Source organism: Asparagus officinalis, chromosome 1 (assembly GCF_001876935.1).
Source record: "Asparagus officinalis chromosome 1, Aspof.V1, whole genome shotgun sequence".
In the NCBI taxonomy this organism is placed as follows: Eukaryota; Viridiplantae; Streptophyta; class Magnoliopsida; order Asparagales; family Asparagaceae; genus Asparagus; species Asparagus officinalis.
The window spans coordinates 30,173,345-30,187,689 of NC_033794.1; the positions used below are offsets into that span (position 1 = coordinate 30,173,345).

Sequence of the window (14,345 nt, forward strand, 5' to 3'; positions counted from 1 at the left end):
AGCCGTTAACCCTCTTGGCGGGATATTTAGCCATATGGCTTAAGAAGTGCGCGGTACCGCACCAACTTTCTGATGCGCTGCCAATTGAAGTCTTGTTCCCGACCATTGAGTTTGCGGTCGAGCGTAAGCTCTCCTTGCTTCTGGCCATGATCGCCGACATTCACAGTGGGTTACGGCATTTGGTCACCTCCTTTATGTAGGAAGGAAGTAAACCTTCGAGCGAAATTCCCACTTCCAAGATTGAATTGCCATACTCATATCTGATGGCATGGCTGGTCCTCCACCAACAGCGACGCCCAGTGTTGCAAACCCAAACGTCCCTTTATTACAAACCTTGGAGGAGTGCAAGTGGGAAGCCTGTTAGTGGCACGAGGTGACCCGACCATTCCGGATCCATAAGTGTTGGGAATTCTTCAAGTGTTTCCCTCAGTTCTCCAGCCACTACAACGAGCTACTAGTTGATGAGGAGAGCCCGGGAAGAGCAGAACTATTCTAGATGTGGGCTGCTTCTGTTGGCTGATGAATATCCGCCCCGGCTATCTTATGTTCCAGGTGAAGAATACTTGCAGCATCGAGTCTTATTTTCCTTGTCGGTTCGCCCGTCAATTTATCTATGATCAACTATTTATCGGGAATCCGAACAGGAGATTGAGGGTTCACGAAGGACTCGTTGATAGAGCTCGTGCATGGTTTTGAAGCATAGTTGGTTGCACGGGCACAAAATTCAGTCTCCCTACTGCAGAGCCTCATTTGCAGATCACTTTCTTATGCTGCAAGTGGCTCATAGCCATTAATGCGCCCACTAAGATAATAGAATCTCGAAGTTGGATGCGGTAAAAGTAGCAAGGCTCGCCACTGAGGTTGTTCGAGAGTCATCTCTTCTAGAAGGGGGAAGAAGCCTGTTGAATCCTCCGGCAAAGAGAAACAAGTTGCTGAAGAGTAGGAACTTTTTACGGATATCACTTGGACATCTGAGGAAGTAGCTAAGGGTATTGGAGCTGATGTCGGGAGTGAAGAAGAGGAAGATGTATCGGGTCTTCCACCTTCTTTCTTCCCGAGAGGGGGTGCAAGCTCACTAACTGCTCACAGAACTCGCTGTTTTGATCAACCCAAATCTCCAGAAGCTCCAAAGAAGCCGAGGGAGAAAGTTATTCGAACATATCCCCACCGCATGACGGTAGAAGGTCATAGTGAGGATAAAGAAGAAGATACAGAGCTCCTTAAAGCTAGGCTCACCCATAGAAAGAGGTCCCGAATTTCAGCTCAGGTCGAAGCTCAAGTTCAAGCTCCAATTCGAATTTCCCCAAAAGCTAAGCTTCGCACCAAGTTCCGACAGGAGGAGTCTGTTACCTTGGAGGAACCTCGACCTATGAAGCAAATCAAGAAAGTCGTGCATAGGTATCGCACTCCACTGCCTACATTTGAAGAAGCGTTGATCAACGATGTCCCGTTGGCTATGTAACACGGACACGGATCCGACACGGTCATCCGACACGCCGACACGAGGCAAATCCTAAAAAATACATAGGATACGTGTGTTTGACACGTGTGTCCGATACGGACACGACACGACACGGCTTCATGTTATGCGTGTTCGTGCTTCATAACCCGTTGGAAGAGGAAGGTAATATTTCGCCTTTCTGTCACTTTTAACATTTCATTTCTGTGTTCACTGAACGCATCCTCCATTTTTTCGTTCATAGGAGATCGCGAAGAGGGTGAGATCCTACACGAATCCACTTCTCCCGATTTCATTCCTTCCGAGGAGCCAAACTTCACTCAACAAATACGTGAAGCCATGATTGAAGAGCCCCTGGATACTAAGGCTGGCGTGGATACCAGGGTCCGGCTTGATCCCACTGCTAACGTCATCCTGACAGCCTCAAGTGTAGGTATATCTAATATGGATACTACCTTATTCGGGTGGCAGTTCAATAAGTTGAATGATTCAGAATTTGTGCCTCCTCTAATCATTTATGCGCTTCGTGCTCTTTTAGAAAAATTAAAAGAAGTGAGCACAGGTGCTGGAGTTGCGGAACCTACTGAAGCAGATGGAGATAAAGTTGATTCTCACTTGACGTGGATTCTCATTTTCTCTCTCGTACTCAAAGTTCCAACTTCTTTCTGTAGATGTTATGATGGAGGAATCAACTGAGGAGGAGGTTGCCCATGATGCTATTGTCGGGGATTTTAATGAATATGACCTCGATCAACTGATCAGTCTCTCTGAATCTGACCACAAGCTGATTTCTAAGATATTATCGGGGCAAGGTTAGAGCGGAAGAATATATGAGTTTAACCATGAAAAAAATGAAAGAATGTATTTTCTTATCTTTCGTTTTTCTTATGGCTAATAATTTTGATTTGGTGGACGCACCGTCAATTGATTGATCAGTGAGGGAGTTTGAAGTGAGAGAATATAAATTGTCGAACATTCAACAATTATACAATGGGAGTTTTATTGAGAAATTTTGATCGGATGTGATCATCATTTTTCAGTAGGAGAATGATCTAAGAATCATGACCATTGGAAATAACGGAGGATCGAAAATGAAGGAAAGAATGTATTTTATCTTTCATCTCAAAAGAAGATTCTTGTCCTCAATAAATTTTAATGACCAAGATGGTTTTGAAAAGATTCAAAAGATTTATTCTAATTGGATTGAAGCCAATGAAATATGCTTCATCTCTAAGGAACTTAGGGCCATAGTGGGAAAATTTTAATCATCTCAATAATGATTAAGAAAAACTATTCAGATGGTTGAATTTCATATTAAATAGTTTAAACCGGGTTATCATTAAGAATATTATGTGTAATATTCTCCAGGAACTTCCTGTCGAGATGCATTGCTGTTATCAAGGTTTTAAATATCGGTTATCGGGAATTTATCGGACGATCAAAATTCTTATCGGATAGCGGAAATCGGGGATATATCGGGGATAAGTAGTATTTATCGGAGTGATATACTAGATGGTGTATATATATAATATAATAACTAAAAAATATAATCTAACCATGCTTAATGAAATATAAACATACCAAAATGTAAATCATCATGTTTAGAATCACTAACCAATTGTAGAAAGCAAAACTTGCATCTTGACCGCACGATGAAACCATTCGATTGCATAGCCTTACTTATCGGCCGATAATCCCGATAAAAAAACCTTACTTATCGGCCGATAAGTACCGATAACGCCGATAACTCCCCGATAACTTGCCAAAAACGATAACCGATTAAAAATCCAAGTTATCCTATCGGAGAGCTCCCAAATCCGATAACTCGGCCGATAATATCGGTTATCGGCCAATATTTAAAATAGTGGTTTGATATGGAGTGAAGCGTCATTATTGATACGGAACGATATATATGAATATGTACAATATTTCAAATCGTGTGCATCAAATGGGTTATCATGAATGCACTAAGGATAGTACTTTTTTAGGAACTTCTTATTAATTGGCATTATTATCTTATCATCATCTTGGGTGATCAATCGATATATTCCGTTTGAGTAGATTGTTTCTACTATAAATAGTTCTTCTCATTTGGGTTGGAACTTATCTTTCTTCTTTGAGTTGAGTATCATTGGTCGCCAAACAGCAAATACCAAGTCTCCCTTTTTAAAGACCCGCTGTCAGACCTTTTTGTCGAAGGCTCTAGAGATTCTAGCTTGGTATAGCTCAATTTGTTGCTGAGTTTCCAAGCATTTCTCATCTAACATCTCAAGTTCTTCGAGACGCTTTTGATGTTGTTCTTCCGTCGTTATCCCTGCTGCGAGAACAATACGAAGAGATGGAATTTGGATCTCCAAAGGAAGGACAGCCTCGCATCTATACACTAGAGATATGGGATTGCTCTAGTAGGCGTGCTGACCGTGGTGCGATAGGCCTAAAGAGCCTCACTAAGTTTGTCATCCTAATCTCGCTTGTTGGTTCTTACAAGCTTCGTCAAGATCTTAATGATAGTCTTGTTGAAAGCTTTAGCTAAACCATTTGGAATGGGATTATAAGCTATTGACGAGATGTCTTGAATTCTAAACTTTCTACAGAATTTGATGAACGAGTTGCTAACAAACTGAGGGTCGTTGTCATGTACAACTCGTCTTGGAATAACATATCGATAAATAATATGGTATTTGATGAATTTAATGACGTTGCTCGTCTTTACTTCTCTTAGTGGAATCGTTTCAACCCACTTGGAGAAGAAGTCGGTTATCGCCAAAATAAAACGGTCATCTTTGACTGACGAAGGAAAAATGGGACCAATAACGTCCATTCCTTAGGTCTCGAATGGCCATGATGTGGCCGAATGATGCAAGTGCTCCGATGGTTGGTGCATGTAATTGGCATGTATCTGACATGCGTGGCACTGTCGGGCATACGTGACTGTGTCCTTGACTCGGATAGCGGAAATCGGGGATATATCGGGGATAAGTAGTATTTATCGGAGTGATATACTAGATGGTGTATATATATAATATAATAACTAAAAAATATAATCTAACCATGCTTAATGAAATATAAACATACCAAAATGTAAATCATCATGTTTAGAATCACTAACCAATTGTAGAAAGCAAAACTTGCATCTTGACCGCACGATGAAACCATTCGATTGCATAGCCTTACTTATCGGCCGATAATCCCGATAAAAAAACCTTACTTATCGGCCGATAAGTACCGATAACGCCGATAACTCCCCGATAACTTGCCAAAAACGATAACCGATTAAAAATCCAAGTTATCCTATCGGAGAGCTCCCAAATCCGATAACTCGGCCGATAATATCGGTTATCGGCCGATATTTAAAACAGTGGCTGTTATTATTGATACGGAACGATATATATGAATATGTACAATATTTCAAATCGTGTGCATCAAATGGGTTATCATGAATGCACTAAGGATAGTACTTTTTTAGGAACTTCTTATTAATTGGCATTATTATCTTATCATCATCTTGGGTGATCAATCGATATATTCCGTTTGAGTAGATTGTTTCTACTATAAATAGTTCTTCTCATTTGGGTTGGAACTTATCTTTCTTCTTTGAGTTGAGTATCATTGGTCGCCAAACAGCAAATACCAAGTCTCCCTTTTTAAAGACCCGCTGTCAGACCTTTTTGTCGAAGGCTCTAGAGATTCTAGCTTGGTATAGCTCAATTTGTTGCTGAGTTTCCAAGCATTTCTCATCTAACATCTCAAGTTCTTCGAGACGCTTTTGATGTTGTTCTTCCGTCGTTATCCCTGCTGCGAGAACAATACGAAGAGATGGAATTTGGATCTCCAAAGGAAGGACAGCCTCGCATCTATACACTAGAGATATGGGATTGCTCTAGTAGGCGTGCTGACCGTGGTGCGATAGGCCTAAAGAGCCTCACTAAGTTTGTCATCCTAATCTCGCTTGTTGGTTCTTACAAGCTTCGTCAAGATCTTAATGATAGTCTTGTTGAAAGCTTTAGCTAAACCATTTGGAATGGGATTATAAGCTATTGACGAGATGTCTTGAATTCTAAACTTTCTACAGAATTTGATGAACGAGTTGCTAACAAACTGAGGGTCGTTGTCATGTACAACTCGTCTTGGAATAACATATCGATAAATAATATGGTATTTGATGAATTTAATGACGTTGCTCGTCTTTACTTCTCTTAGTGGAATCGTTTCAACCCACTTGGAGAAGAAGTCGGTTATCGCCAAAATAAAACGGTCATCTTTGACTGACGAAGGAAAAATGGGACCAATAACGTCCATTCCTTAGGTCTCGAATGGCCATGATGTGGCCGAATGATGCAAGTGCTCCGATGGTTGGTGCATGTAATTGGCATGTATCTGACATGCGTGGCACTGTCGGGCATACGTGACTGTGTCCTTGACCATAGTTAGAAAATAATATCTCAGTCTTCTAAGGTGATCGCATAGATCCAAAGCTGATAGACACCATGTTTGCTCTCATCTTCTTTTCCTTCAGTGGTTTTGCTATTATGATGTCAGCGTCGACCAAGGTTTGGATTCTGTCTTTAAGGATAAAACACGTCTTAGTGAGATGGTGAATCCTCATGTGATATGCACATACTTTGGATCCGAAGTCTTGTTAGCTTCCTCCTGATTCGTAATCGGCGACAACTTGATATTGTTGTTCTCCAAGAGGTAATTAAAGATGGCCGAAACCTCATCGTCTTTGAAGGAGTATTGTTGCGTTTGAGGCTGCAGTTGGAATAACGTCTGTTGTGACGATTGATGTCACAGTTGTCATTGTGATGTTTGATTAACATCCACAGTAGTCACAGGTGCCTTTCCCCTACCATGAGGAGTGAAATTAGGCTTGAGAGAATTAACCGTTGGTTGGCCTCTCTCAGCCTTTTTTCCTCTTGAGAAAACGTTCGGCTTGTTCTCCGTGTATTTTCTACTCATTCCAGGTTTTGGATGATACCACCCTCATGACTTCTAAAACATCGAGGGAGAGATTATTGTAGCATGTTTGCAAGAAGAATTCCTCTGTCACCGGATCCCTGCAATTCATGACTTTGTTTCAAAAACGTTTGACGAAGTTATCGATTGATTCTCCGTCTTTCTGCTTCTCATTCAAAAGGGATCCGATCGACACCTCGGTGTCGTCATCGAAGAAGTTGTTGAGGAACAGATTTTTTATGTCGTCCCAGTTGTTGATGCTTCCTGACTTTGGACGTCGATATCAATCTAAGGCGACGCCGCAAAAGGTGCCCACGAATGACCGAGTCATCATGGGTTCGTTTTCAGAGATCATACCTAAATGAGACTTGAAATAGATCAAATGCTAAGTTGGCGAGCCTCTCCCGTCAAATGGTGTGAAGCTGAATAAACTAAACTTCGACGGGTACGAAATAGACTCTCACTCTCTTGGGTATGGACTCGGAATGTCGGTCTTCTTTACCTCTTGAGCAGACATCAAAGTATTAACCTTATTCTCCAGCTCTTTCATCATCTTCTTGTCCTCACCCTCATCTTTCTTTGGGGGACGTTGAGAAGGATCAATTAAAACACCACCAGTGTTATTGAGAAGTGCGTCAGTCATAATGACTTCGTCCACTTCTGGATCGCTGTCAATCTAACGTTCTGAGTACGGCGGCTAGATTCAACCCTCTGACTAGACTCAGGTGATTGATGTAGTTGAGTCTGCAACTCCTTCATTTGTTGCATGGCTAACTCCATCTCCGTCTTTATCTCGGCTCTAATCTCTTCTCGTTGTTTAACTAGAGCGTCTTGAAGCATTTGAGCCATTTGGTCAGCAGTGATTGTGAACACTTCTCTAGCTTCCCCATGCGGGACATTGTGTCGTCAGAGACAATTGCAGAGCAAATGTCTGAAAGTTCATCCTCTGAAGATGTTCCCTCATGCATTCTTCTGTAGTCCCTGTATCTGGTGGCTCTTAGTTGGAGCTAAGATATTCGTTAGGATATTCTCGGATCAACTCTTCCTCTTGTGGTAAAATCAGGATCGGAATCAGTCGAATGTCGCTTAGACTTTTCTTTTCCTTTACCGGCCATGTTGACGGTGAATTCAGGGAACTCATCGTCTTGGACGACAGATCTTCTCTTTCGGAAGCGTCTTTATTTACGTTTTGACGCTTCGGTTGACGGTGTGGAAAGTCTCTGGAACACCGAGACTCTTTGAGGGATGGCTTTGGAGCAGCTACATTCTGATAGTACTGTTTTGATGAGCCTCTCACACGAACAATGAGAGCTCGTTTCTCGAGTAGTCCTCTTTTAACTCTTGCTCACACCCCTAATCTGATAGTATAACTCCCTTGTATGGTGACCGGAGCACCCCCATCATTTGTTGGTGTGATTCCCTAAGTATAACGTTCTCTTTTGATGAACACGTCTTCTTTTGGGATGTAAAACCTTGTTAACATTCTCGGGATGACTTATTATTGCCTTTGAACAATCCAAGATCACGTCTGGAGTCACACGTTTAGAACCATCTCCTTGCGAGTGTGGAGTCTTAACGGACTCCTGGGTTCCAACACAGACCCCCAGGCGAGAGGTGACAGAAATTCTCCTAGAAAGGGATTCCTCCTTGCCCCTCTTGTGCATAACGCACGAACAGGTACATTGAAATGTCCCGGTTTGTTTGGAGACGACGGGACCCTTTTGAGCAGTAATTAGCTTAATCGGAGTGCCTGCACAACCCCCAGTCTGAGGAGCTCCTTAGGTTTTAATCATCGGACCTAAGCGCTTTTTCACTGGTGCTTTACATCGGTCTTCGTGTAAAGGACTAAGGTGATCGACCATCGTGATTTTGAATTTTGAGAGATCACGACGGACCCAAAGCTTCACTGGTGGTGTAGTAAAAACAACCGCGGAGGATGGACCTGGAACGGATACCGAAGGAACTGAAGAAGTGGCCGCGGAAGACCTCCTTTGGGTGAGACAATGTGAACTGTCTCGGCAAAAGGCCCTTTAGGCGAGATAGTTTCCACTGTCTCAGCCAAAGGAGTCTCCTTCTGTTGCTTTCTGATTTTGATTTCGCGCAAATTCGGACCTTAGAATCCAAACCTTACGGGATTTTGGTGGTTCTTCAGCCACCCCCTTTCTTCAATTCTTGTGCCTTTCACACAAGAGCACGAGCGTGCGCAACGCTTTTGGATACGCTCCTTCTTCGTCAAACGAGTCCTTTTGACGAGCACTCATTCCTACGTCGATGGCTAGGAGGAAACGTCAGCGACTTGATGTTTAAGTGGTTGGAATGCTCGACGCTTCCTTGACTCCAAATCCGTGTAGTAGCGAACTCCATCAACCTGTTCCAAGGCCTTAGCAAGCTGACGAGTCTAGCGTTTGCGTTGTCTCTGATGAGCCCTCTTCGTCAGAATTGACGAACTTTTATTGGGCGATTCCTTAACTGGGAAGGAGTCGTTACGAGCAGAGCTTCCGGCTTTGTTGGTTGTCGGAGTAGTGTTGCGAAGGGAAGACTCAACAACTATTGGGCGAGAGTCATCACTCATAGCCTTCACTGGAGTTGAAGACCGAAAAACATTATTCGAAGACGAAATCTTCCTGCACTTGCGGGGAGAGGAAGACCTTGATGAAGATGAGGAGAGATACTCGTCGAACTTAGCTTGGTCGAACTCGTATTCGACCGTTGAGTCGACAGGGATCTTGATCAGCTGCGACACTCCAGTCTCGACGCCGAGACTGTTAGCCCCCACTGTGGTCGCTAGCATGTTTGTATCGAGAATAATTTTTATTGCAGCTTTCATTAAATCGTTTAATAGAAACAAAAGAATGAGCCTTACATGTGTAAAACTTTTCTTTACAATAAAAATAAAATCGTGTTGTTCCCTAGAAATACACAGAAACTCCTACATAGTAGCTTCTGTTTGCATGTGATTTTTTCCTATGTCGGGGATGCGTTATCCATGGACCACTGAATCAATGTTCCAAGTCGGAAACGAAGGAGGCTGAAAGTTGATGTTTCGACGCGGAAACAAAAATTGAAGTAAATATCTTAGAGAGGTAAGATAGATACTCTTCTCAAGATCAAATCCAAGTTTGAACACAAGGGAACACCGAAAAACTCTTGAAGATGGTTGAAAGCGGATGGGGGACTCTCTCTTATTCTCAAAGTTCGTCAAATGCCAAGTTCTTTCTACTATCTGCTCTCCAAAAGCCTCTCTTCGTCAGTGCCCTGTGCACAAGTGTGCAAAGGGGTATTTATAGCCATTGAAAACCGTAACTGTCGAAAAGAAGTTGAAATAACTAACAATCACTACCTTCTTTGGGCGAGACAGTGTTAACTGTCTCAGTTAAAGGAGCCAGTTCCAGCCAGTTTGTAACCGCCGTCACATTACTTAAATTGCGTTAAATACCGTAATTTTCGTGGGTAGTGGACGTATTTCATGGCTATAACCGTCCATTAACATTAATAAATACTTACCAACAGTTATGGAGCCACGTCGACCTTGCAAAAAGTCATAAAACCTTTAGAAAATATGAGGTTGTCTCTTAATTAGCGAGACAGCTCTCACTGTCTCGCGTATCCGAGATAGCATAGCTCTCACTGTCTCATATATCCGAGACAGCCTACACTATCTCGGAAACGCGAGACAGTGGAGACTGTCTCACCAACTGTGAGACAGCTCCATATCCCTCTGAGTTGTCATTTTGCGTTCTTTGCTTCCTTTTGCTTTGGCTACTCTTATTTGACTTATAATAATGTTTATTGAGGAATTTGGTATTAAAAATACATGTTTTCCTATAAACATCATGACGATGAGGTTTGGGAATAGCTATTTTTAGTCTTTCCATATCCTCATCTGAAATAGAGAATCTTTCCCCCTGGAGATCATGTATATCAGTTTCAGAAGACTCTATATCTTCTCCTAATATACTGGATGATTCTTTATTCATCATATATATTTAAGGAAAATCAAGCTCCTCATCACTTTCTGATTCCGTAACTAATTCATAATATGAATTTTCAGAATCAAATTAAAGTTGATTTATCTCTACAAGATCTAAATCAAATTCCTCTAAGTCCTCTATAAACATTTCATTGGTCTGTTTTTTCTTAGGACATTCGTTTGCATAGTGGCCAATCTCTTGGCATATGAAACACTTACATGTCTTTTTTGACGCTCGAGGTATTACCGTATATTTTTTCTTGTCTACGGTTTTACCTTTTTAGACCAATTTTGTTGTTTAGAAAAAAAAAAATTCTAAACCTATATGGTTTCTGAAATTTCTTGTTATAGGGTTTTCTTTTTCTATATGGTTTAAATCAACTATATTCTAATGGGTATCCTTGGATTTTATCACAACAATTTTGTCCAAGAGCACTTTCTTTTAATTGGCTTTTAGTTTGTATAAAAGCTTTAGACAATTGACAATACTGTTCTAATTCTCTTATTATGAAATTTTGAACATTTCTACTAGACCTATCTTTTTCAGGGCCTTTCTTTAGATAAGCTTCTTCTAAAAGAATATCTCATGGTCTAGGTAATTTTTAAAAGACATTTTCTGTCCACCAATCCATTCGTTGCATATTTTCAAACCGACTGACTAATTTAAAATAGTCCATTAAAAATTCTTCTATATAACAGATCTGACATACTCTCATTTGTAAAAGTTTCTGTTCTACATCAGGATCTGTTTTATTCATAGGTTGCCCACGAAGATCCTTACAGAGTTGATTCATTATTACAAACAAGGCTTGGTCTGGACTTATTTTATGCATTTTTTCTTTATTTGTTTCAGATAATATATCATATAATTTTACCCAATTTGCAGCCATTCCGTCAAATAAAGTAACAAATTCTATAAAATCAGGGGTTTTCTATTCATAGAAATGGACGATCCCTAAGATGTGTTGAGTCCATCTATTTACATTATTTATCCTTTCTTTTCGTCTATATTAAAATAGAGTCCTGCAGAGCTAGCAGGCCTATGTATTGAAGTTTCTTAGTACATTCCTCAAAAAACTTTGTAAATCTCATCTTTCTCTTTTTGAAGAAGAGGATTCAAAGTTCATGTATGATAATCCTATTCTAAAGAAAGTAGGAGGATCTTGTCCCAACAGGAGGTGTTGGTTGTGAACCTACTGAAGGATATCTGATAGACCCTTCGTTTCAACATCATATTTAAATTATTTATCCAATGGAATTTCCTAAATGGTCTTTCACTAGGTTCCGAACTTTTATTTTTTAATTTTAATTCTTCAATTTGTTTTTGAAGAATAAGAATATTGGTATTCATTTCTTCTATAGGATACACAATATATATGACAGAGTTCAGTATAGATGCTAAATCTTGCGTTGTTGGTGACTCGGTAGAGTCTTTAGGCATATGAAGTGCTTGTAGCTCTTTGGCTCAGCAATTAGCCTGTGACTATCTAAGATTAATTTTGACATTATTGTATCTTTCTCCTCTCCCTATCTCATATTATGTCATTCACCTTCTATTATAACCATTCTATATCTACTTTACTTATTAAGGTTTTGACCCTGTTCTCTCCAGCTCATCACATACTCTCTGAAGTCTGAAGGTGGCTTTCTGCCCAGAGTAAGGACTCGAATCTAGCAACCTAGGTGCTGCTTCCATTGCAGCCTGAAGACCACAATCCTAGCATGTTGTTTCAGAGAGAGAGCACAGCCTAGTTTCGTTTCTTACCTCTAGTCGTAGCTTAATAAGCAAAGTAAATAAGAACAGAATAATAGTAATTAAATTACTTAATAGAGACTGAGATTAGAGAAAGAAGGCAAATTAGAATTTCATATTATTAATAAAGATAAAGACTTACAAAGATTTCTTTACAAGACTCCAAGACTTGGGTTAGGCTCTCATACCACTAGGGAAAACACACTCGGGAAAATTTTGCATCCACTGGATGCTTTAATTTTTAATTAGTAGTTAATTTTAGCAATTATTCACACCGTTCTAAGCCTAGGGTCATAGCATTAGCCTCGTACATCTCAAAAACAGCTAGGTTAAAATAATGAATTGCATGAATTGTATGATTTATATCCCCACTCAGCACAACTGAAGTGGAAACTTATTGACACGTACATATATCTCTCTATGTAATATCTGTAAGCTGCATAGAGTAATACTAGGTCTTATTCTTTTTCTTTTGCTAAGACGGGATGGACTAAAGCATGGGTTGTCAAGAAACCTTTGATTGAGATGTTGCGATAGCATCCTTTCTATTTTTATTTTATAATCCTAAAAATTCATATATTTTCCCCCGGCTCTTGACATGCACATGAGAGAAAGAGAGTTAAACAGAAGTTTCAACCTCTGAATTTTCATTAGGATGGCGGTTTGACACCTTTACACATTTCCCACCAAAACTCTTACATTCCAGACACCAAATAGAATGACATATACAAAACTAGCAACCATTTGCTTCTCACTTAGAGCGCATTACTCTGCAATCTTCACATCATCTTCACAAAATATTTTCATGGGGATTACTTGTTTACTGCTGCTTTTGCACTTTAAATTAAAAGATTAGTATGTTCCAAATCAGGACAGGATGTCAAAGATCGCCAATCTTATTGCACTTTAAATTAAAAGATTAGTATGTTCCAAATCAGGACAGGATGTCAAAGATCGCCAATCTTACTGCCCATTGTGGGCTTTACGGATTAGTATGTTCCAAATCAGGACAGGATGTCAAAGATCGCCAATCTTACTGCCCATTGTGGGCTTTACGGGGGAAAAAATCAAAAATAAGGGGGAGCTCAAACATCACCTAGATTGGTTATAATTGGATAACAGACTCACAGAGATATGTACATAGAAAAATAAAGACCACAGTATCCAATTCGGAAAAAAAGAAAGCAAATTTCAAAACTAGTGATCCTATAGAATCAAATGTAGAAAGATGCCAATGTTCTACTGAACAAGCGCCACCTAATTAATTAGAGTAAGACCCCCATTAACTGTAGTGAAGAAATACAAAGAAATGACCCCAAATCCAAACAAACCAACTTGATTCTTGAAATGGGTCAAGAAGGAAATCAGTTCTAATTAGCAGTTATTCAGGCAGGAATATTAGGGGGAAATTAGATGAAATTAATACCTGGAATTGGGTTTTTCTTGGAGCAGTGCGGAGATTGTTGGGCCTTGATCGGTGAGGAGATGAAGAAAAGAGGGACGAGGCTGGTCGCCACTGACGCGGGCGATTGAACGGGGAGTAGAAACTGAGTAAAAGCCATAGCAAATTTTTTCAAGGATTTTTGTTGCAACCGGAAGAGAGAATGATTGAGCAGGAGGGGCAGGATAAGGGGTTTTTGCTTATTTTATGGGCAAATGACAATTAGCAGCTTCCAGATTAGTGCGGAGGAGAAAAGTGACCAGGAGAGTCCTATGAGAATGGCGATATTGCAAAGAACCAATCATTGTATTTCTCTCATAATATAGAAATGTTAGGGGCATACCCCCAACCATAATCTCAACCACACCTCCTCTCCCTCTATAGTGCATTGGGCCCCACATCAAATTTTTTTAGAAAATTTGATGTGGGGCCCAATGTACTATAGAGGGAGAGGAGGTGTGGTGGAGGGTGTGGTTTGGGTTGTGCCTCTAACACCACTCCTCATAATAATTGAACGCTTATACACATATACTAGTGAGGAGCACGTGCATTGCACGTGTTCGCCCCGGGGGCACATCAAAATTTCAAAGTTTCTAAATAGGTCCCTCAATTCTCATAAGTTGTTTTAAATTACAGTTCTACTCTTTATTTGAAGGATGTGATGGAAACTTTAATGATTTGAGGGACTAATTCAGAACAGGTTAAGAATTCGAAGACCTAATAGCAATTTAAATGATTTGAAGGACTAATTCGAAAATATAAAACA

At 40.4% G+C, this 14,345-nt stretch overlaps 1 protein-coding gene across 3 annotated transcripts in view; it reads right to left on the minus strand.

Annotated features, from left to right (window-relative positions):
• The window catches only part of LOC109822250, a 30,500-nt gene extending 16,659 nt beyond the window's left edge, over nucleotides 1–13,841 (minus strand). Inside the window, exon 1 of one of the 3 annotated variants that reach the window (XM_020388419.1) lies at nucleotides 13,565–13,841. In XM_020388419.1, the coding sequence (XP_020244008.1) occupies nucleotides 13,565–13,700 (136 nt within the window). In that variant the 5' untranslated portion in view covers nucleotides 13,701–13,841. The remainder of the gene's footprint in view (nucleotides 1–13,564) is intronic. The other 2 variants (XM_020388428.1, XM_020388435.1) reach the window with 2 other exon arrangements.